This window comes from Pseudochaenichthys georgianus, chromosome 15 (genome assembly GCF_902827115.2).
Source record: "Pseudochaenichthys georgianus chromosome 15, fPseGeo1.2, whole genome shotgun sequence".
Classification (NCBI taxonomy): Eukaryota; Metazoa; Chordata; class Actinopteri; order Perciformes; family Channichthyidae; genus Pseudochaenichthys; species Pseudochaenichthys georgianus.
This window is the reverse complement of record NC_047517.1, coordinates 12,197,258-12,217,511: the sequence shown is the minus strand read 5'-3', so window position 1 is coordinate 12,217,511 and position 20,254 is coordinate 12,197,258. Positions and strand designations below refer to the sequence as shown.

General features: G+C 39.5%; 2 protein-coding genes across 4 annotated transcripts; one reads left to right on the top strand and one right to left on the bottom strand.

The window, feature by feature from the left end:
* Nucleotides 1-451: 451 nt before the first annotated feature.
* tmem254 (transmembrane protein 254) lies at nt 452-5,547 on the top strand. The gene is made up of 4 exons (XM_034100945.2): nt 452-723; nt 2,487-2,590; nt 3,235-3,294; nt 4,787-5,547. The coding sequence occupies exons 1-4, from the start codon at nt 637-639 to the stop codon at nt 4,905-4,907; spliced, it is 372 nt and encodes a 123-aa protein (XP_033956836.1). The 5' UTR covers nt 452-636; the 3' UTR covers nt 4,908-5,547.
* Nucleotides 5,548-7,168: 1,621 nt separating this feature from the next.
* Nucleotides 7,169-18,291, bottom strand: LOC117459351 (L-threonine ammonia-lyase-like). Of its 3 annotated transcripts, none has more exons than XM_034100125.2 (12): nt 17,450-17,559; nt 16,869-17,112; nt 14,970-15,300; nt 14,188-14,304; nt 13,059-13,300; nt 11,109-11,274; nt 9,989-10,088; nt 9,774-9,849; nt 9,322-9,447; nt 8,939-9,106; nt 8,751-8,808; nt 7,169-7,780 (listed from the first exon to the last, which is right to left on the bottom strand). In XM_034100125.2, the coding sequence occupies exons 1-12, from the start codon at nt 17,472-17,474 to the stop codon at nt 7,682-7,684; spliced, it is 1,752 nt and encodes a 583-aa protein (XP_033956016.1). In that variant the 5' UTR covers nt 17,475-17,559; the 3' UTR covers nt 7,169-7,681. The 3 variants fall into 3 exon arrangements, with proteins under 3 accessions (XP_033956016.1, XP_033956018.1, XP_033956017.1); XM_034100127.2 differs by having other exon boundaries at nt 17,052-17,112; XM_034100126.2 differs by lacking the exon at nt 16,869-17,112 and having other exon boundaries at nt 17,450-18,291.
* Nucleotides 18,292-20,254: the final 1,963 nt, after the last annotated feature.

The following is a 20,254-nucleotide window of genomic DNA, read 5'->3' as shown; positions in this document are numbered from 1 at the left end:
GAGCAAATAAAAGCATAGGGCTTTGTTGACGGTACTGTTGCTCCACTGTAGGCATAATCGCGTCATGTTTACGTTATGGTTTGGTGGCCAAATAACATTTTTATTAATACACTTTCTAAGCAAGCCCTGGTTGAGTCTGACAACTTATGTATCACTAATGACCACCTTTTTCACTATACATGTATGATTTCAAGCTGATTATTCACATTTGATCTAAAATCAGGACAGTATATTCAATTCCCCATGTGTGAAAACATATAAAAACACATTTGATTCTAGTTTGTACCTTGTTTAGTCAAAAAGTAATGCACTAAAATAGATTTCAGCCTGGCGGTGGCGGCCATGTTGGATTTCTCAATTTTGAGGCATTCTGGGAAATGTTTGAGCTTCATATACAGCAGATGTGGATTCAGCACCCCTTAATACCCCTAGAAATGTTGTATAGCATAAATAAACACAAAATGCCTTCAGCACTTTAAATAAGCACATTTTCTGAAATTCTGCCTAGTCTATTATGCATGAATATGAAAACGGTATCACCCTCCCTTCCTCCCGTCACTTCTCATCTCAGCTGTTACTACACGTCGTATTTGACAGCGGGACCAGCGAACACCAGCAGCAGCAGCAGCAGCAGCTATGGCGAAAAGTGATGGATGCGATTACTTTAAAAGAACCAGCCTGTTCTGGCTCGTCGCCGTGACACTCGGCATGGGATATTTTACTGTAAGTTCGTTGTGCTTTTACCTATAATAGAAGTAAGATAGAATAGAGAACAGTGTTACACATAACTTCTCCTTGCTTACGATGCCACCTTGCTGTGTTGCATTAAATGTCCTCCGGGTTTTATTTTCTCTCAAAATATAAAGCGCTATTTTTATGTTGCTGTTTCTTCATTATCCTTAATTCTGTATCGATGTTTTGCTTGAGTTTGTATGAAAATGTTTTTAGTTGGTAAAGTAGGTCATTGCCAAGTCCGTGTTTAATGATATCTAATCTTATCGGGATCATTCAGTCCTAAGTAAGAGTATAAATTAAACTAACTTCTGTCCAAAGTCCACTGGACATCATAGTAAGTAGTCCAGTGTTAACCCTTACTTTTGCTAATGTTTGTCCTGGCACCGCCCATTGCATTTGAAAAGCAAACAATAACGTGCCAACTCCATTCAAAATGTGTTAGTTTAATTTAATTTGGCATTCTGCCAAATGCTTACATGTATGCTAAACTCGCAGTAAAGCTAACTAGTCGACAGATATTGAGGATTTCTTTGTAATGTAGCAGTGCTTGGTCAATTATATGCCGAATTGATCAATGGACTGTCTTTTCGTAAAATGTAAATTGTTTTAAAAAGTTGCTATCCAGTATACTGGACACACAAGTAAAATGCACCAACATGTAACCGTTTACAAGGGATTTGGAGCATGTCGCATTGTCTCAAACAGGTTTATTTATACTACCACTTGCCACATAGGCTACACAGTAAGGTTAAGAGAGACCTTAATGCAGTAAGAAAATGACAACTGTTCATATTAAGGAAAATTAAGAAAAGTTAAGTTATTTCGTATGAAAAATGGTGGTTCTTCCTTTAGGTGTGTCTGACATCCAAACCATAAATGACCTGCATTATCTGGGTTGAGGGGCCCTTTAAACAATATACTATTGTCTTTTCCATAGAGCAGTCATGGTCCATATTGACACATACCTGACATGTCACAGGTGCACTGAGGAGGACAATAGCAGAATGGCACAACGCTATATTACATCATGTCGATTTCACTGGGATTTGTAGTGTGTGTCAAGTGTACAATCTTTGTTCTATTACTTCTTATGCTTAGTAATTTCTACTTACGAAACAAATATCTGATCAAAAATGTTGGAAATAAATGGGATGCAGTGTCAGAAAGCAATTGATTAGAATGTAACTTCTATCTGTTATCAGGTGAACTGGTTGTCAGCAGAATGTGTGTAAAGGTGGAAAAAAAACACTGATTCTGAAAGTAACATAGATCACATTTAGTCTGACCTACAGTAGAGCCTAGAACATATCCTGTACCGTTTCACATGGAAAAAAAGTGGAATACCAACCCACCATGGTGCAGGACTGTGTCAAATTGAATTTTAGTGGGATATCTCTTAACAAGGCTCCCCCTTGTGATACAGTCATGACCCGCAGCAAAAAGAGCCAATAGTGCTGTTCGGGAAACCCTAATATCATACAGTTCATAAATGCCACTGTGTAATTGAAACACTGTAAGAACAGACAGATGATAGTTAGTTTTAACCAAGCGGCAAACTCTGGGGCAGAGCCGGGAGGCCAATAAGGAAGTGCCACAAACTGCAGTTCATCTAAGAAATTGCACCGTTTCTTTTTGTATTGGAATGTTCTTCTTTTATAGAAAACCATTTGTAGCAGTATCTCTTAAGATAAACAGCATATGAGTATTGTTTTTATTGTTTAATGTCAAATGACTCTTTCTTTGTTTTGCAGTGCATTGTGTTTGCACCTGAAAAAATCCCATTCGAGCACCTTGGTCCATTTGGCAGCTTCTGCACTCATCTCGTGGATAACTATGCTAGCATTATGTACAAAGGGTAAGTGATAAGAAGAAAACACTGCTATCATGAGTTATTATTTTTAAAATCTGCCTTAGAATACAAATGTTTTTTTTACAGTTTTGACAGTTCTCACTTGCTCAAAAAACAAGATTTTGCCTTATTAGAATAAAGACATTCAGATAATGTGCAAAGTACCCTCACAAGACTTGAATGCAGTTTTTAATCACCTACAGCCTTAATGGGTCTCCCATTCACAGGTCGTTACACACACTTCCACTGCTAAAGCACTCTGCTAATTAGTCGTTTAAGTCACATGACTGCCGTAGCAACAGTAGAGAATTAAGACCGAAATCATCCCATAATGTTTTGTTGTCATCTGAGTCATGTGACAGTAAAGACAGCCGTTAATGCTGAGTGGACCATCCATTACTTGGTGTTTTGAGATTTGTGAAGTAAGTAATGTAATCTGTTTTTAGGTAGTCATGTGAACCCAGGACTCATTGCTGGGTGTTACCTAACTTTACATGAAGACAAACATAACATTATGTGCAGTTTCACCATGTTCTCAGACTGTATGACTTTAAAATGAGCGCCTGTAATGCTGTACCAAGAAAAAGCACACAAATAGAAAGCGTGTAATATAAAATCTGAGGACTATAACACACATTTGTCTGTTACAGATGGTGGGCTGCCTGGGCTATCCATTTGTATGAGGCCTATATTGCAATGAGGATGTGCCGGTAAGAATGACAAGAACCTGATCGTCCACTGGATGGTGATGTCGTCACATTTTTGCCAATGAAATTAGGCAACAGCCTTTAAAACTCAAACGCATCATACTTGAGTATAAATAGACGTCCAAAAGCTGCCTTCTCTCACATGCTTTAGTTTGTGCTTCAGGCACTAGGGATATTATTCTTTAGTGACATTTCTGTAATAAATGTCACTTCTTTGTGTCCAATTTCGATCCTATATTGTGTTAGAATGTGGAGTTAAAAATGACTGAAGCTTTCCAGAAAAGTATTTGGAAGCCCTCGTTTTTCCTCTTTTTTCTGAGGCCTTTTATTTGACACAAATTAAATTAGGAAATACTTTCTATTTGTTACAAAACTGTGAAGTATATGGGGATCATAATAATTGTACCAAGCTTCATAAAGGTCTCCATTAACTTTATATATCATTCCATGATTTATCCTGATTTTTTCTTTATGGTTAGGGCATGACGTTTTTTCATCCTTTCTAACTTTTTCTAGTTTATTTTTTAGTAAACTGAACATTCTTTCAGTATAGGTCAAAATAACTATCTGATATGTGTGTTGACTTATTACCATCTGTTTTCGCTTTTTTTCTACCTGGGTTCTTTTTATTAAACCATATATGGCCAGTACTCCGTCAGATATCGTTGTGTACAGATATGGATGCTTAGAACATTTTAAAACAACATTTTTATAACATCTAATTCATGATCTCTTATAATTTCTATACATATATTTTGTATTCTTAAAACACCATCCAGATAAATAATTTAAGAATAAGAAGACTTGCCACTACTATTATTATTATTATTGTTATTATATATGTAATATGTTTGACTTTTCATTTTTATTTTTATTTTTACTTTTCAAATGAGGGTGCATAACGACTCAACTGAGGGTGCAATGCACCCTTATGCACCCCTGTAGAACCGGGCCTGCATTGGCTACACATCAATATATGATTGGTTAATCAAAATGTCAGTCCAAATGTACGCTCTCATTCAGTGCAACGGCCAAGGATCAAGGATGTAGAATACCTTGGTTGAAGGATATTCTACCCAGAGACCCAGAACAAGATCTGATTGGTTGCTTTCTTTTCTAACACAAAACCACTGAAATGCGTAGTGCATGGTCCGAGAAGGACAAACAAATCAACGTAGCACTGTAATATTACAGGTCAACAACACAGATACGATTCTCATTTATTCCTTTTATATACATTTTATTACGTTTTATTTGTATAATTAAATCGATTTTTTGTTTGTTTTATCTGAGTGTTCCAGGGTATTCTCTGAATACCTTGAAGGTCCTGACGGTTCGCCACTGGTTTAAAGTTTATTTAAAAAAGGACCAGTGTTGTACCAACTTAATACTACCGGATTACCCCTCCCTTTCAAATTCTATAAGGATTGGGGTTTTATACAGCTGCTTCTAACTTAACTTTGTCGTTCATTCTATATTCTCTTTTCCCCTGCAGTGAGAAAGGCATCACCAACCTGACCTCTCGCTGCCTGTGGTTCATCCAGACCTTCCTGTTTGGCTTCGCCTCCCTCGGCCTGCTGGTCAAATACGACCCAGAGCGCCCCAAACAGCACTGAATCCGGCAAGATGAAGCCAGAAGAACAACATAAGCTGAAAGAAGAAAATCAATGTGTGCCTCCTCTTCTTCCTCCTCTGTATTTCTCTCTGATATGAAATCCTGCTGAGGGGCAAGTGGAAGACACATCAGCCTTTCCTATCTCTTTTTTCTTCAAAGTATTGAAGTCAAGACGTAGCTTTATAGAAACACTACAATTTTCCGTCTTAGTTCATATAACTTAATGTGTTCATATGATGGACACAATTTAATTCCATGGATTTTCTATTAATAAACCAGGGAAGTTTTTTCTGGATAATAATATTAACATTGTTTTTATATTATATAGCATCAGAGTTCTCTTGATGATTCCGGGCTGAAAATGTTAGTGCAATACAAGGGTTATCTCTAATGATATTATGTTGTGCTCTCACTATTCAATGGTACTTGGGATATGTTCTCTGCTGCTGTAATGAAGATGGAGCTGCAGATGGTACACTGCCATCTTCCTCTTCTCCAGGATCAAAATAAAGAAAGTTGCTGTTTGAATTTGCCTTTTAATATACTGAAGTGCTTTGTGTTCAACTTTTTAAACTGAAGACTGGAATTTCTTAATGTTAACAACATTGAAAAATAAAGAGTTAATTACAAACTGCAGGAAATGTGTTTTGCTGAATTATTAAGAATTCCCTCTAAACCAGTTGATAGAAAATTAAGATTTTACAGTGGACCTGTGAAGCCATAGTAAGGCACAGAAGGACCCAAGATTAGGGGGAAATAATGAGTAAGATTTATTGTTTTATTCTACGTGTTGGCATGCTAACATTCGCTAATTTCCAATTCACAAAGAGTATAGCTGAGGCTAATGGGGTATGTTGTGGTTAAAAAACTAAAACTTTGAACTGATGGTGGCTTTAAGTATAATGTTAAGAGAACATTTTAAAGTATGCATGTAATCATAAGGTTGTGTGCCACTGCCAACCTTAATAAAAATGTGTTGGTTGTTGGACCAGCAGGAACAAGCTAGCTGTTAGCGTGTTGCTACATTTCCGATACTGTATGTCCTTATCCCTATTTATCCAGGGTCCTCTATTGTCCAGCTCTTCCTCAGGAAATGTAGAAAGCACATTATGTAGTTCTCTGACACAAGAGGTCTTTAAATCCAAAAACAAAGACAAGACAGTTTGAGTTTTTCTAATGAGCTATGTTCTTGACCAACATTTCTGTCATTGCAGTCAGCTTCTCCCAGTCAGGATGTCTTCATTGTTCAATGTTCAGGAACTTTTACAGGAATCTGAATCATCCATAGAGATAAAATCAAAATTAATTAAAAAACCAAACGCATGTATAGAATAAAGCAATGTCATGTTAAAAAAATATTAGTTTTTTCAATGCAGACATAGGTTGGTGAGGCTGCAAGCTAACTGACGCTGCTAGATGTCCAATGTGTTACAGCCACCTGGCATCACATAACCTTTGTGGCTTAGTTTGTGACCAGCAACATGTATTTGAGACGCCAAAGAGTGTCTGGCAGGAAAACAATACAGAAGCTATTTCTCCTCCAGCCTTCCTTATATAATATGTGTGAGCGCAGATCTGAAACACCTGCGCAAAGATGGAGCCGAGGGCCAATCAGAAGCACGCTAAGGGGGCAAAGAAGAGGGGGAGAAAACACCGAAGGATGGAGTGTTTAACAGAAGACTACATTCCTGAATTTGGCTGAAATATCATTTTAAATCACCAATCTAAAACCAATGGTCATTAGAACAAAGATTACAAACCGATAAAAGTTACATTCATAAAAGCTTCTGGCAGACAACCACTGTGAATGAAACAGACCAATACACTTGACTGAAATAAAGGATGCCCGTAAGTGTTGGAGACATTTGGGATAATGTAAGTACACAATTCAACAAAAGCATACTTTTAATTTGATATATTGAGATATGAAAAAATTAGGCAACAAAAGCTTTAATTTGAAGTTGTGTTTCAAGCAACCAACAAACAGATATTCTGCAGGTCTACAAGTGTGACGTTGCACGAAGCAGTTGCACAATGTCCTCTGCTTATGAACATAAGAGCATTAGCCCGTCTTAAATAGCCCAGCCTCCACTGCAGCAATCCTCTGCTATTATCAGGAGTTGGCAGTAAAGAAACATTTAACTTTCCCATCACGCTTCATTTTTTTTCTTGAGAGTTTACACCAGCCATCAAGAGAAGGCTTAATATTTTTAAATTATATCTTTTTTTCACAACATCAGAAAACCACAAAAACAAGTCAAAGACAGTCAATGTTTATTTCGAGAACACTTTTTACAATTTTACTCTACCATCGTAGGCAGAATAAATACAGAAATATATACAAAAATACAATATGGATTGAAAATAAAATACACATTTGATGCAGATGGTTTAGGAAGTTGCATAGTGTGTACTTACTTTACGTAGAGGGCACTAAAGGAGTATCCAGTGCTTGAATAATGCTCTGTGAACTATACATTAATCTTCTGAATACAGCCTATGGACTTTACCATAATTATACAGGGGCATAATTAAAGAACGATAGCAGCATAAGTAATAGAAGTTACATGAATAGTATTCTCTACACAATCTCAAGGCTTTTCTTTATACACTTAGGTTTGCTTAACAGCCACTGTCTTAATGGTATTCCTATAACAGAGTTCATATATTGTAGTAGTGTATGTAGCAGGGTGTGTTTGCACGGCAGCTCACATTATATTCATGTGTCATGTAATGTTATTTTCCCGTGTTCTAGTCTTTGTGTTCATGTTGTGATCACCGATCCAGCCAGCATATAGAGGGGTAGCGCTCACTCAGGACCTTGCGTAGCTGAATGCTTTGTGTTTTATCCCTGGTTTCCACCACACACTCCACCTGCCAACACACACACATCCACATACAGTTAGCCCTCTAACATCACACACCCTAGAATTAGGTCAGTGAGTGACTTATGCAACACCTTCACCTTTTGACGCGGCTGTCGACCAAAGGTGAAGAAAAACAGTATGGTGCCAATTTGTTAGTGTAAACTGCAGAGGCTTTAATAAAGAACCAGGAGACTAGGTGCATGCTTACTCATGTTCCTCTGTTTTTCACAATATGACATTATTCAGATTTTGATAAAGGTCCTGTTACTTTGGATGGTAAGAATGAGGTCTTATTTCAATGCACTTGTAACTTGGTTTTGTGATACTCTGATTTCATAATATGTTTTCTGACATTGTTGATAGTAAACACTCCAAATAAAAATGTTGGTTTTTATTTGACTATTTTTGTCTCTCTGCATCTTTAGATTCGATCATTATTCATTTGCATATTTAAACATAACTTGAAAACCTTTAAAACATACATAATCTTAATGTGAGCAATCAATTTAGGGAAGGTCCATGATAATGTGTACTGGTTCTATATTTTACCCTATTCACCTGTTGAAAAATGTATTCAAGTCATTTTTTCCGAAATCTTCACTTCAGTAGCACTTACATACACCATATTTTGCAGTTTCATCCCTATCTATATTCTGAAGCTTTTTGTGTAGGTGTTAAATAAATAAATCGTTCATATCACAAGTTACAATACACTTTATTCTTCACAAAAAAAGTGACATTTAGTTTTTTTATTGGCTGTGCCTTGCAGTGTAAGCATATGTTCTTACGAGATAAACAAACTAGAAAAAAGAGCACTGATACTGATATATATTTCTCTTAAATTGTATTTTTAGTTACACTAATCTGTCCCATTAACTCAAAGCCATGAGTTTCATGTCAATGCAAGAAAACAAAATGTGCAAATTGAAGACGAGGACAACAAATAATGATGTGTAGAGGAGAGATATGTCGCATACCTTTGCCTTGAAGAGATCTGACTTGTCACTTTGTCTCCGTTGGCAGACATCCAACAACCTTAGAGGAAATAGACGAAGACATTAAGGAATAAAAGGTGGCATCAAGAGATATTATACATAAACTAGACCTCAGCGTGAAGCGAGAGATTGATCAACAGATCTTTAAAATGGACAGGGGTTGCCCCTACCTGACTTCCTCTCTGGACAGGACGTCCAGCAGCTTAGCCATGTCTCCTGGATATTCCCCCAGCTGCACGGAGAACTTACTGACCCGATCATCCAGCACCAGGGCCCGGTCCACACACTGCCTCATCAGCTCCAGCTCCATGTTAGCACTGGTCACCACTACAGCAACCCTACAGAGGACACACACACACATAAATAAACATGCACACACACACACAAGTCTTGTTTTATCTGCAGCCAAACGTTAAAAGAACCACTTGTGTTTTTTTCTTAGTTGAAGAGTGTTTCTGCTATAACATTAAAATAACTGCTGTAGTACACTTTGTTAAGATAATTTGCCAATTGGGCATTGTAAGGTTCAATAATATTAACAAGTTTGACACACCTTTTGCCTTTCAGCTCTGGTAGTTTTCCAGCCAAGATGGCTGCCAGTCCCATGGCTCCCTCTGTGTCCACAGTGGAGCGTTCAAACTCCTGAAACCGCAGCATCGCCACCAGAGAGTCCTCCTCACTGAGGCAGAGGAAAAGAAAGAAAAATAAGTTACAGCAGCCATAACAAATATAAGTCCTCAATTGGAAAACACGGTTAGAATTTCCGGTCTATACGTTTTCAAATTAGGGTTTGATATAAAAAGATTATAATAGTGAGTATTTTCTAAAATATTCAATATCTGCATCAAAATACCTGGAATTCTACATTTCAGAGCAGTAATCATTTCAAATGGGGTTTTACAGTGAACTATATTCAGAATATTAAATGAGTTTTCACACGCTCGGCATCCAATATCTCATTGAAAATGTTTTCAGATGAAGCTTGAAAGTGTAAATGTGCAGTACCTGACAGAGACGACTTTATCCACTAGTTTCTTTGCCAGCTGGAAGGTGTTATCACCCAGGGAATTCTCCATTAGATCTGCAATAGAGAAATAAAAAAGCCATAAGCTTCTCTCAGAAAAATGTGCAGATAATTATGAATTGTGTTGAACATGCATGTCACAGTTCTTTAATAGCCTTGAACAAGACCTGACTATTAAATGTTTAACTGAGTTTACCTCCATAGAGTTTCTTATTGGGGTTGCTGTTCATGTTTTTGATTGGGCCGTTACTTTTCAGAGATTCTTGCAGCAGAGGGAAGCCTTCTGGTTCAATTCCCTGTTGGAGAAAGCCAATGTATTTTCACCATATTACCACATGTGTAAACAAGACGTAAACCAAACACATTGGAGTTTGGAAATTGAATACTATAACCAGATCCCTTTCAACATCGGCAACACACACTTGGATTAACACCAGGGAGTTGTACTTATTTGTAATCAGAAGAAAGAATTATGGGAAATGTGCTGGTGTTAGATTGGGCTACAGATCAACCCATTATATACTCAACCCTCCTATTGTCTTCGTTCCCCCCCCCCCCCTTACTTTGGTGTTCGCGGTCAAATTTGACCGGTCCTGTTTTAACTGCTATTACATTAACACGAAAACCATTCATCATCGCCACATTTCATTTAACACCCTTTCAAACTGTAAATATTGTATCAGAGTACTGGTATACATGAACAACTGCAGTAAATATACAAAGAATTGACACTGAATATGTATTGCGTGTGCCAGGTGTGATCCATGTGGGGGGATGGGCACATAAGAGCGGGACATTTGTCAAATGGTTCTGTGTGTGTGTGTGTGTCAGGTGTGATTCACATGGGGGGATTGGGCACATAAGGGGGGGAACACATCTAGAGTATGTGTTTGTTTGTTTGTTTGTGTGTGTGTGTGTGTGTGTGTGTGTGTGTGTGTGTGTGTGTGTGCGTGCGTGCGTGTGTGCGTGCATGCGTGTGTGTTTTATCTGATCCGGATGGTTACTAATTCCTTTTCTTTATGGCGGTCATTTTTGACCGGGAACACCATGGGTGTTACAAAGTTGACTAAATCATCCAAAATTCAAAGAAAGTGATGATCAGCAATTTTATATGTTCAAATGTCTACTGTGAAGGATATCATGAAGCCTTAATGCAATCGAATGTAAAACTAAAAAGTTATGATTGATGAAAGTAGTAAATCGGTCAGATTTCACCCGAAGACAACAGGAGGGTTAATTATATTATATACTTAAACATTACAGTAGGTAGACAATTATGCAGATCATTAAACAACCTAATTTGAGCGTGTACTTACTATGACAAGAATTCTGGAGTTGAGGTGTTTGATGGCTGCAGCTGTAGCAGCCAGTAGCCCGTACTGTCCAGCTGCCGGAATAACCACTGCGTCCAGTTTAGACACTTGCTCGTAGATCTCCATGCCAACAGTGCCCAGTCCTGCCAGGTATGCTTCATTTTCCTCTCTGTAAATCAGAAGGCAGAGTCAGAAAAAAAAGTGTAACAGGTGAAGGTGTGTGTCCTGATGATCCGAGAGGGGTCTGCCTGCACACCTCCACTCTCAGGACAGTTCCGGTGCAGACCTCCACTCTCAGGACACCTCCACTGTCAGTACAGGAAGTGCACGCTAAGAATTCCAAAATAAAATCACCACTATCAGTACAGTGCCACTTTCCAAACAGGAAATGCACGCAAATACAAAATAAAATCGGATCGTGACACTTATTATATACATAAAGTATATAGATATATATAAAAATAGGGACACCTTGTATTGTTTACTCTCAGTACAGCACCACTTTCCGAACAGGAAATGCACGATAATACAACATAAAATAGCACTGACACTTATTATCTATATATATATATCTATATAGATATATATATATATGTATTTATATATATAAATACGACATATTGTATTTTAGTTACACCCGCTAGACAACAGTGGAAGGTTCGAGAAACAACCTTGTTTGCCGGGTGCACCGCGGCGGAGGTGGAGAGGTTCCAGCTGGGAACCTCCACCCCGCTGCGGGACCCGTGGGACCCCTGGACGGTGCGTCTTGTTGGTCACGCTTCATATCGGCCGGCTCGGAGGCCCTCCGACATATTAATTAATAATTCATAGTTAATATATGGATGAGTATGGGGGGGGGGGCTGGACACAGGCCGTGGGGCGACACCCGAGACCGGGCAATGTCCCCGGTAGAAACCAGGTGAAATAACCTAGAAAATAATAAAACCGGGGAAAAGTGGAAAAAAGAGTCCGAAAATAGGCACTCGTGAGGAGGGCAGAGTCCCCTGTCAACTCCCGTTAAATATCTCCATGGTGTCATTTGAGTGAAAAACTTTTACGAGAACCAGGCTGGGGGGGTCAAAAGGGCTTGACCAAGGCCGACCCAAAGTGCACAGTGATCACCTCCGTGATGAGTCTCCATTGTGATTTGAAAACTTCCATCAAACGAGTCCTTCGGTGGGCGGGAAAAAAACGCGTCAGAATCGTCACTTCCTGTACTGACAGTGGAGGTGTCCTGAGAGTGGAGGTCTGCACTGGAACTGTCCTGAGAGTGGAGGTCTGCAGGCAGGCTCCCATGGATGATCCGCAGACCTCATATTGGAGATGTCCTTTGTAAAACCACGCCAAGCCGACCTCCATAAGCCTAGATTACCCATGAGGCAACTAAACCATCAGTTGCAGTTTTTTGCAAGTACTGTCTAATATAGATTACAGAGGTCTGGTAAACTCACTTTTTTCTAACTCCACGCCAAAATACTTTTTTTTACTGACTATATTGTATGACGTACAGAACGTTAGTTTACATAACGTTCTTGTGGCATACAAAGCTGTCAGAAATCTGAAGGCAACTTCTACAGTCAAAAGACTGTCAAAAAGAGTTTGACACACAGATATATAAAGAGAACTGGCCCTAATGATTTAAATAAGTGTTCGTCCTGGCAAGCTAATTTACCTTAAACATATATTTTCACAATGAAAGTCAGTAGAAGTCATTATTTTATCACTTCACGGACTGACACGAAAGTGTAGTAGCAGCATTTGGCCAATAGGAAAACACGCAAAGAACTTTCGGTTGTAAGTTTGTCTAAGTATCTAGTGCGTGGAGAATTTGGGAACGGAGTTCCTCCTTAACGTTAATAGTTACATCAGTGCTTTCCCAAAATGTGTGCCTGGTAAATTAAAGACCACAACTATTGGGTATAAAAAGTATTAGTTGAGAATGTTAACACTGACTCTTCCAGGTAGAGGTATCCGTTCTCTGAGGCCAGATGGCGGGCGTGGTTCTGGGAGTCGTGGCCGGTGCTGCCGTAGGAAATGACCATGGCTCCGTAGTCTCTGTAGATCCGGAGGCGAGGCGAGGAGCAGCATGACGGCATGATGACAAACACCGGGATGTTCAGCTCTACTGCATGGTGAGCCACGGCCATGGAGAAGTTACAATCAGTGGCAACGATCACGCCCTTCCTCTGCTGAGTCTGGGGGGACAAACTCACGTTGATATGTATTCATATGTCATATGTATGTACACACAGCCAACGTCAACCGATTTAGTGGAAGTCAATGAAGAATCCTCCACAGTGTGAACTAACATTTGCACTTCCAGCATAAGAATGGTCTGCTGTCTTGCAAGTGGTTCTGTGTGGGACTACTTCTTAGCAAATTGGTTTATTTTACACTCAAGGATGGATTAAAAAAACAAGACACAATGTTAATAAGTGAGCTTAAGACATACTGGTGGATATTGTTACATTTGTACAGAACAAGGCTAGCTGTTTCCCTTTGTTATCTTTATGCTAAGCTAATGGTGATGTTCTCATTAACCCTCCACGAGAAAGCAAATTGGCATATATCTCAAAATAGCAAACTAGTCCTTTAAAAGGTTTAACATTGCACCAAGTTACATCACCACAAAAGATATTCTAGGTTAATTTCTGGCCTCAACCGAATGAGGCCTTCTATGTAAAGCCAGTGTTTCTCAAAATGTAAACCACAGTTCCCATAATCCCTGATGCTTCCTGACACAAAGCAGATCTTTGCATGGCTTTACTGGCGAGGATAAAGGCGTCTGAAGTCATTTATTCCATCAGTGTGCTCAACAGTTGGCTTAAACCTAAGAATATATAAGAAACGTATTAACACAACTCTGCTGATAGGCCATTTGTAAGGTTGGTTGAACATTATTTAAGTTCTCTCAAAGATAAGCTAAGGGAAACATTTCCAGGCCGCTGTCAATTAAAGCTGCACTCAGACTATTTTTGTAACTGCAAGTCAGTATTGGTCAGTGTCTGCAGGAGCACACAAACAGTAGATCACTAGCTGTGACCTGACGGACAGGAAGGGATCATCTATCTCTGTCTCTGACCTGTGTGAGGGAGCTCAGCATGTGCCGGACTCCTCTCTCCTTCACAGAGCCTGTGTAGTGCAGGTGCTCCTTCTTCAGGTAGATCTCCATCCCGTACTGCTTGGAGAGTCTGGAGTACTGCACAAACACACAAAGAAGAAGCATTTTAAGAGAAGCTCTATGTTTAATTAACTGAACTGAGTTAACTGAACTGTACTGTATAGGTCAAAAGCTATAACTTTAGCTCATCTTCTGGAACAACATTTCTTTAGTCTATGACAATGTATTCAGATATTATTATCTACTTATTTATTCTTTAATCCCTGTTGGTGCAACTATCATTCCAGTAATGTCTGTTTGTTCATCAAATGTTGTCTATATTTATTCAGAAGATGGTGTATTGCCAATTGTAGGTGTTCACGGACAGGGAATCTGCTTTTGTGTATTGGTGAGTAAGGGTTAGGGTTAGCAATTTGAAATAACATAAATAATAGAATAAAAAAAAACCTAACATACAAAAGAATAGAGAAAAAATGCTATAAAGTTATGAAAAGTTCTAAAAATATATAAAATACTTTTTAATTAACATGACAAGACTTCTGTAGTTTTTACAATGGTAATTTGGAGCAGAAATGTGCAAAATTGTAAAAGATGTTACAGTATTAAGTATAAATGCAATATAAAAATATATAGTTCCAAAGATGTGTGTTTATATTTTGTAGTGAGGGTTCTGAAGCACTCTATATCATTTTTGTTAACCTTTTCTTTCCCCACCACATCACTATAGTCCTTCTATAGCTTACTGTGCAGGGGGTCTTCTGGATCCCAGCCTGGATCCTGAAGGCTGCGGCGCTGATGTCCTCAAAGCGGAGAAACGGGACAAGAGGTCTGGGGTTGTGCCTGAACTCGCTCATACGTCTGGTTTTAGGGGGGTCCTTGAGCACGATCTCAGTAGGACCCCCCACCACCTTGGTGCTATAGACCTTCACGTCCCCATTGACCAGCTCCTCCTCACCGAAGTCCTTCAGACGCTCCGGTTCAATGAGGGTGGTTCCACGGACTGCATTACCGTTAGTGACGTGGCCACATTTGTCAGAGCCTCCAGGCTGACTGGGGCCCAGAACCAACTCATCTCTGAGAAGGAAACACCAGGTAGACATATTGTAATTCATTTTAGATTGGGATATCATGCGTTTGAGAAAACTGACATGTACTTCAACAAAATGATGATACACAGATTAGACGAGGTAGGAAGTACCTTAATTCCTTGTCCTAATTATATCCTCAAAACCTTGAAACTTGCCTGAACTTCATTACAATGAACATACAGATGAATTTAATCAGACAGAGACCAGTGAGCAACTCTGGTTAATTTGTGGACCAAAAGCTGAGAATCCAGATGCATCTGTCACTGAACTAGTTGTCAGGACTCCAACCCAGAGGAAAAACAATTCTCAAACAAAATAATCATTTGCTTTTCATTGCTTCTTGAATTAAAAGGGTTGGTGTTCAGCATCCACTGTACACAATATAAACATAATAATAGGATTACACCCTTTGGAGATTAACCTTGTCACCTAGCCACATAAGCAGATCACACATAGTTAATAGCTACATTTGAATAAGCTTAGTCCATGGATCCAAGTCATCTTCAGATCTACGGTATGAACATATGTGTTTATGTCTTCAGATGGGCAGGGTTTGCTGTATCAGTATCAGATAGAGCTGAGTAACTCAAAATAACAAAAAAAGAATCCAGTCATGAAAGTGCTTTAGCGTTAGGTATTAGTGTGTTTGAATACCAATCTCCCACCAGATAGAGCAGTTCTCCCTAACAAACGTCTAAATATGCACTCCTCAGATAACACACCAGTCTATTTATGTCACAATGGTGGGCATAAACAAGAGTGTGACCTTTCACCGCATCCACAGGGTCCATTGCTGCCCTCTGCTCTACTTGTCAGTTAATTCCAGTTCCTTATTAAGACACTCAGTGTGCACTTATGACTTGAACAGTCAGAGGCTGCACCTCTGAGGAGGGTGCTTCTGATCAAAGGCAGAGTTCAAAAACAACATCAAAAGGGGGAAAAGAGCAAAATGGCCACCAGGATGAAGCCTCAGAAAGCATCCCTCAAATGGTAAAGAAGGTTATTTTAATTCAAATTTGCAACACAAATTATTACAAGGCCAAAGATATTTCAGCCCACCAGACTTTGGTCATTGGTTATCTTAGCTTCTAATGTCCATTTGAAAACGAAAAGCCCAAAATGGCTGCTATTTTGCTTCCTTTTTCCTATAATGGAACAATGATCCATTGAGAGGAGAAAAGTCCTCCAAGCACTATATTACCCCAAATGTTGATGAAGCATTGTTGTAAGTGCCATTTTCATCTTTCTGTCATTCAGGCATGGGTATGACATCCAAATTGCATACTTTGTACAGTTTGTTTAAGTCAAAGTACCACAAGTAGCACCAGATGGTTTAGATACTCATACCAAAGTTCTTGAAAGTTGTTTTTCTTACTTTGTCTGGACATGTCCATTTAAAATCGACCCAATGTTTCCCTGACAATCATGGTTGTTCCGTTTTTGCTAAGAACCACTGGAACCCTTCATGTGACCCTAGATGTGATGTCATTGACGGAATATATTGCCCAAAGCAGTGGCAGAGTACTGCACTATAATGATTCTTGAACAGCCTACCTCTTTGATTGTTTGCTTTTGATTTCTCTCTGTCTTTCTCTTATTGAGAGTAACCTGGGGGCGCAGATGAAACAAGGTAGAGGACCAAGCGAAGGAGCAAGTCTACCAGGGCTTGGAAGGTTGGGAGGAACTCTCCTCTCTAAGGGGTAGGAACTGAGGAAGAGGAGGAAGAACGGGACACACCGATAGAAGCCTTTTCTGCTGGGGACCTGGATGGAGCTGGAGAAGGTTTTGGGAGAGTCATCTGAGGAGAAAGAACGTTGGAAGGGATTTCATAAAGCCTCGATTGGGGGATCTCAGCAGCCGAACAAATGGATGGTGTTGTTGATTTCCTTTTATGATTGAGTTGAGGAGGAGGTGGCAGAGGAATAGATTGGGGATTTGAGGGTGTGTTTGTCAGGGAATGCTTCAAAAAAAGTGGATAAGGAGGAGGGAAGGAAGTAACTAAAGGAAGAGCTGAATCGATGAAGGTAGAAGCTTTTTCCAAACTAAGCACATAGGGTAAATATTTTCCTACTGGACTAAGCTGGTTAGGGGAGGGGTCTTGAGGATCCAAAGGGCTACATGTTGTAATATCCCACCTCTGCCAGAAGGGGTCCTTCTCATCTCCGTCTTTAAGTGCAGGCCTGGGTGAGTACAAACGCTCAAGTCGCTCACTCAAGTAGCTCGAATAGAAAAACTGGGCGGCAAAGTTCATCCTGATCGAAGCACTGTCTTCCTACAGTCCAACAGGTCTTTGAATCCCTCTCCTCCTTCGGCTGCTGTGCTGTGTCCCAGAGATAGGAGGACACTGACTGGAGCTGCTCCCACGGTGTCACGTCCCCTGCCCTCAGCTCCCTCCCTATTTTTCCTGCCCAGGGGGGGGGTTATTTAACTAGGGATTACCCAGGTGACACATGCACGTTGGCTCTACCGTCTCTCCAGTGGCCTGGCCCCTCCCAGCGCTCTATTCCTGGGCCCAGACTGGGATTACTACCCCATGCTATGACGTTGTGCTAATCAGACAGTCTAAGAAGATAGATGCAGACTTAGGGTTTATCTAGGGAGCAGTGATCTGGAGGCTAAACGATACATATGTGACCTAGAGGATTAGAAATTACAGAAGTGGGGCGGTTTGTGCTTGAAAGGGTACAAATGCTTGTTTGTGTCAAAAAAACAGCAGAATCCAATAATTGTTCCTGCAAAATAGCTAATAAGGGGCCATAGGTGATTCCCAAATGTCCATTCCCATATCTAGAATCCTTCAAAGTGCTCTCTATTTAATAGTAGACTATTTTACTAACGCAGCATCGGGTTTAAAACCAACAGACTAAGGGACAATTTTATCCCACAAGCCGTTAGACTGTTAAACACCTGAACTTTTGAAAGAACATCTGTTTGCAACTTATATCAATATTCCAATTACTATAGAATATTCTGCACTATTTCTACTATATTTTATTTTATTTACTTGCACTATTTTATCTATTTTATTGTGTTGCGCTGTTTGAGGAGCCTGTGTGACCTAAGATTTCCATTGTCATAACTACACTGTAGCTATACACAAATAACAATAAAAGCCTTAAATTATTTGCTCACTGTCAGGACTCGCATCTGAAAGAAACTGAAGCAGGATGTTGCTGCAGAAGAGCAAGGCTTTCCTGGACTGTATAAACAAGGGCATGTAGTTCAACTGTAAAGAAAAACAAACAGCCTGTAAATAACGGGGTGAAAGTGGAGAAGAGGTAAATTGGCTGATGCCAGCTCTCAGCAGGCGGTCCAGATCCTATTCGCCACTGATCGGATGTCCATCGTGCCCCTAGAATCTGGAGCAACAGGGTGCCAGCATTCAACTGGTTCCTTGCGGATAACGAATGTACCTCAAATCAGCACAGGAATGTATATAATCAGAGATAATCCTTTTAGCAGACATGGCTCAAACTCTATTTGCACGTACATCTAAGGGTATAGTGACTGGAGAGTAGGGTGGGTGGAGCTAAAAGCCTTCGCATAGTGCAGATAATGTCAAGTACAGTGTCAGTCACAGCAAAGGAAACTAAGAATGTTTCACTCTAAATATCATGCCTGTTATATTATAAACTTATGCTTCACTTTCATAGATTGAAAGATGGTTATTGCTTTATTATAAACCCATTGTGTAAAAGCCTATAAGAAACACAGCAGAGCTGAACATTTACTAAAAGTGCCGTAGTCCTGAATTTACCCTGTCGGCGACCTATTGACCACAATTCTGAAAGTTTCAATATCAACATTTGTGTATATATTGGTTTTATTATAAAATGTTGACAAGCCCAAAACATTGGTTATTAAACTAACATTTCCCTTCTATTTTGTAAAAAAAAAAAAACATTGCCCCAACTTAAACTTAGGGTGGACTCACCTAGAAAATGAGAAAGAAAAAGTATGAACAACGGGACATTTAGACATACCAAATGTAAACATTTATAAGATAACTTCTATGCAAATGAACCAAAATAATATTGACTATTAAAGACATAATAGCAAGAACGAATGGGACAACCCACCCAGTTTTCCCCCAAGCTGACCACATGACAAACCTCCAAAAACTTGGAGGAGTCCTATCAGTCAAGCTGTTGTTTCTGTAAATACAGCAAATCTTACAATAGGATTAGGACACAGTCAGAGGAAACCAAAGGTCAACTAATGACTTGTTTTAAAAGCAAAGCGTTGAGCTTGGATTCTTTTGATAGATTCAGAGCGTACACACACTAACAACTACACACCTCATCCAAATTAGATTTAAAAAGTGTCAGGAACACTGTGTTTGCCAGGGGCCAGACAGGTTGAGGGAGCTGAGCTCTCTTCTTGGCAACAACAAGGTTAATGAGCTCTTTGTTCAAAAGAAGATAATGGTTTGACAGGATAAAACGATGAAGGGGAAGATGAGGGTCTCAATTTCACCCTGCTTGTGAGGACATCATCATACTGGTAGGCATTTTGAACTAAAGCAGCAGACAAACAGACAGCTCACAGAGGTGAACTGGACAGGAATAGCCGGAATGAAGGTGACTCCGCCTCCAGCAGTCTGTCACACCACGGATCAGCGTGACACCCAAACTCTGATGCCAGGATCATCTGGCTCTGTGTGCAGGCAGACACTCTGTTCTTCACCAGGTACTACCTGATCGGAGATGAACCTTGACACACATTCACATTTAATATCATACTGGTTTAAAATACTCTTTCATCTCTGCTACAAATTCATGTGATAATGAAAAACGAAAACATTTGAAATAGCAATAATAATTTCATGATCTATTTTCAATGATCCATTCCATTTTGAGGATTGTGGGTTCTAGACAATGTAGCCTAAAAGTACCCATATTTAACAAACTGCAATTAGAGGGTAAACTTAATTGAAAACT

Coding starts and splice junctions, on each gene's coding strand:
- tmem254 (XM_034100945.2), top strand. CDS start 637: ATGGCGAAAAGTGATGGATGCGATTACTTTAAAAGAACCAGCCTGTTC. Junction 2,591..3,234: donor GCTAGCATTATGTACAAAGG/GTAAGTGATAAG, acceptor TGTCTGTTACAG/ATGGTGGGCTGCCTGGGCTA. Junction 3,295..4,786: donor ATTGCAATGAGGATGTGCCG/GTAAGAATGACA, acceptor TTTCCCCTGCAG/TGAGAAAGGCATCACCAACC.
- LOC117459351 (XM_034100125.2), bottom strand. CDS start 17,474: ATGAGAAGGACCCCTTCTGGCAGAG. Junction 17,113..17,449: donor AAGGACCCCTTCTGGCAGAG/GTGGGATATTAC, acceptor CTTTCTCCTCAG/ATGACTCTCCCAAAACCTTC. Junction 11,275..13,058: donor GGATACCTCTACCTGGAAGA/GTCAGTGTTAAC, acceptor TCTGATTTACAG/AGAGGAAAATGAAGCATACC.